Below are 2,233 nucleotides of genomic sequence, written 5' to 3' on the forward strand. Positions count from 1 at the left end.
TATCTCATGACCAGGTCTTCTAGTCGTCGTTCTAGACCATTGTGTTCTTCTTTGTAGCAGAAATCTCAAATTTACACAACATTGCAACGAGAGAGAGGGTTCGAAACAACAGAGAATTCAGTTGTTGTTTGGTTTTGAGATTTCTTGTTACAAAGAAGAAGACAGTGGTCGGAACACATGGTTGCCAGACAACACCCCAAGAATCACATCCCTGTGGTGGGTGGCTACTGGTACGAAGCTTAGGGTCTGTTTGGTATGAGGTAATGGAATGGACGAGTGAATGGAATGGACGAGTGAATGGAATGGACGAGTGAATGGAATGGACGAAGTAATGGAATGGGTGAGGTAATGGAATTGATCATTACCATTCCATGTCTTGTTTGGTTACCATGTGAGAATGGAATGAACCATTACTTTTTGTTGTTTGGTATGAGAGAAAAGACGAAGGAAAAATTCAGATGGCGATTGTCAGTGATGGGTGGTGATGGTGGGTGGTGATAGTTGGCAGTTAGCTGCGACGGTGGTGGGGGTTGGAGACGGCGGCGGGTGGTGACAGCGGTGGTGGTGGTGGGTGACGATGGAGGTGGGTGACGATGGAGGTGGGTGGCGGCGGTGGTCAGAAGTGGTAGCGGCGGCGACGGTGGTCGCAGGTGGTACCGACAGTGGTGGTGGCGGTTGATAGCGGTGGCGGAGGTGGGTGGCGACGGCGGCGGTGATCGGAGGTGGCAGCGACGATGGTGGCGGCGGTGGCTGTGACACCCGACTTTTCAGGCCGTACCGTACAATTGTAACACGTGTTGTGAATAGATAAAAGGCCATATTTGACTGATTATGATGTTTATATGTGAAATATAATGAGTTGGTAAATTTAAACTTTGGTAAAAATTATGTTGGCAACGGTAAAATAAACGCTTATCGCGTAACGGTTAAAATGCGAAACGAACGTTGGTAACCACCCGATCAGTGTTAAAATCCTAAAAATAGTCTGTTATGAATGGAATAAATATTTCAATCATATTTGTGAGGAAAAATAAATTAAAACGCTAAGAAACTCTATTTTTCGAGTTTAAGCGCATACCGCGCGATGCAGCGCGTATACCGACAAAATACTGTCAACACAGCCTGTCAAGGCAACTGATAATCATTTTAGTAATAATTTAATGAGTATATCACTTTAGAATGATAAAAATAAATAAAAACACATAAATCCCTATTTTTGCGATTTTAAGCGCATACCGCGCAGCACAGCGCGCATACTGCCAAATACCGACAACATAGCCAGTCCAGGCAAATAAAATATTGTTCAATAATATTTTGATGAGATTATTTTTATAGAGCATTAAAAATATTTTAAAACGCGCTAAAAACGGGGTTAAAACGCAAGATAAAATACCCGGTAACCAGTAAAATACCAGTTTAAAGCCTATTATATATATGTGTGTGTGTGTGAACGTGTATATGTCACACCCCCAAAATCCACCATGCGGAGTACCACCGCTTGGAGGCGTGACGTGACCAGGATCGAGCCACCAATCATATTGAACAACGTATTTAAGTAAATAAAACCAACCACAATACAATTGGTGACCAAAAGCCAGTTAACCAAGTTTTAAATTAAACAGCGGAAGCATAATACGTGATACCAAAATATAAGTTCATAGTCCATAAGTTTAAAATCCAAAACGTAGATTTAATAAGTTCATAAGGATTAAGTGTTTATTACGGAACATGACAGTCCGTATCCCACAACGACTCCTTCCTCGTGCAAGCTCCAAGCATTTAACGACCTGTAAGGCATGTAACAACGAGTCAACAACAAAGTTGAGTGAGTTCACGTTTAGTTGTTTAGTTTTAAGTTGTTTCTGAAAACGTGGTTTGTCTTTTGTTGGCGTAATTGCTGTGGGGGTTACCCCGTAGTTGAAAGTAAGATTAACCGGTTCATTCTTTATTACCCAAACCATTTCCATGATTAGTGGGGGCTTCCCCATGTGAACCACTAGACCGTATGATATCGACTACTACGCAAGTAAGTTGTGCCCTACATCAGTGTCTATCATCACTGATGGTTTGCCATAGTCCATTAGTACACGCCCGTCCGACTGGCACGGTGTGAGGTTTGTTAAACCTAATAGCGCTATTAACTAATGACCCGCTCGCCATTGGCCTCGGCGATTAAGTCGATATAAAATGAGGGACTTATGATAGAGTTTTGTCTAGTAAGTTTTAAAGTTGT

General features: G+C 42.3%; 1 protein-coding gene across 1 annotated transcript; it reads right to left on the reverse strand.

The window, feature by feature from the left end:
• Positions 1-468: 468 nt before the first annotated feature.
• Positions 469-819, reverse strand: LOC110870519 (classical arabinogalactan protein 9-like). Its single transcript, XM_022119696.1, has one exon. The coding sequence runs from the start codon at positions 817-819 to the stop codon at positions 469-471; it is 351 nt and encodes a 116-aa protein (XP_021975388.1).
• Between the last annotated feature and the right edge of the window lie 1,414 nt (positions 820-2,233).

This window comes from Helianthus annuus, chromosome 8 (assembly GCF_002127325.2).
Source record: "Helianthus annuus cultivar XRQ/B chromosome 8, HanXRQr2.0-SUNRISE, whole genome shotgun sequence".
Taxonomy (NCBI): Eukaryota; Viridiplantae; Streptophyta; class Magnoliopsida; order Asterales; family Asteraceae; genus Helianthus; species Helianthus annuus.

Bases quoted from the DNA above. Each gene is read 5' to 3' on its own strand.
- LOC110870519 (XM_022119696.1), bottom strand. From the start codon at position 819: ATGGCCTTTTATCTATTCACAACACGTGTTACAATTGTACGGTACGGC.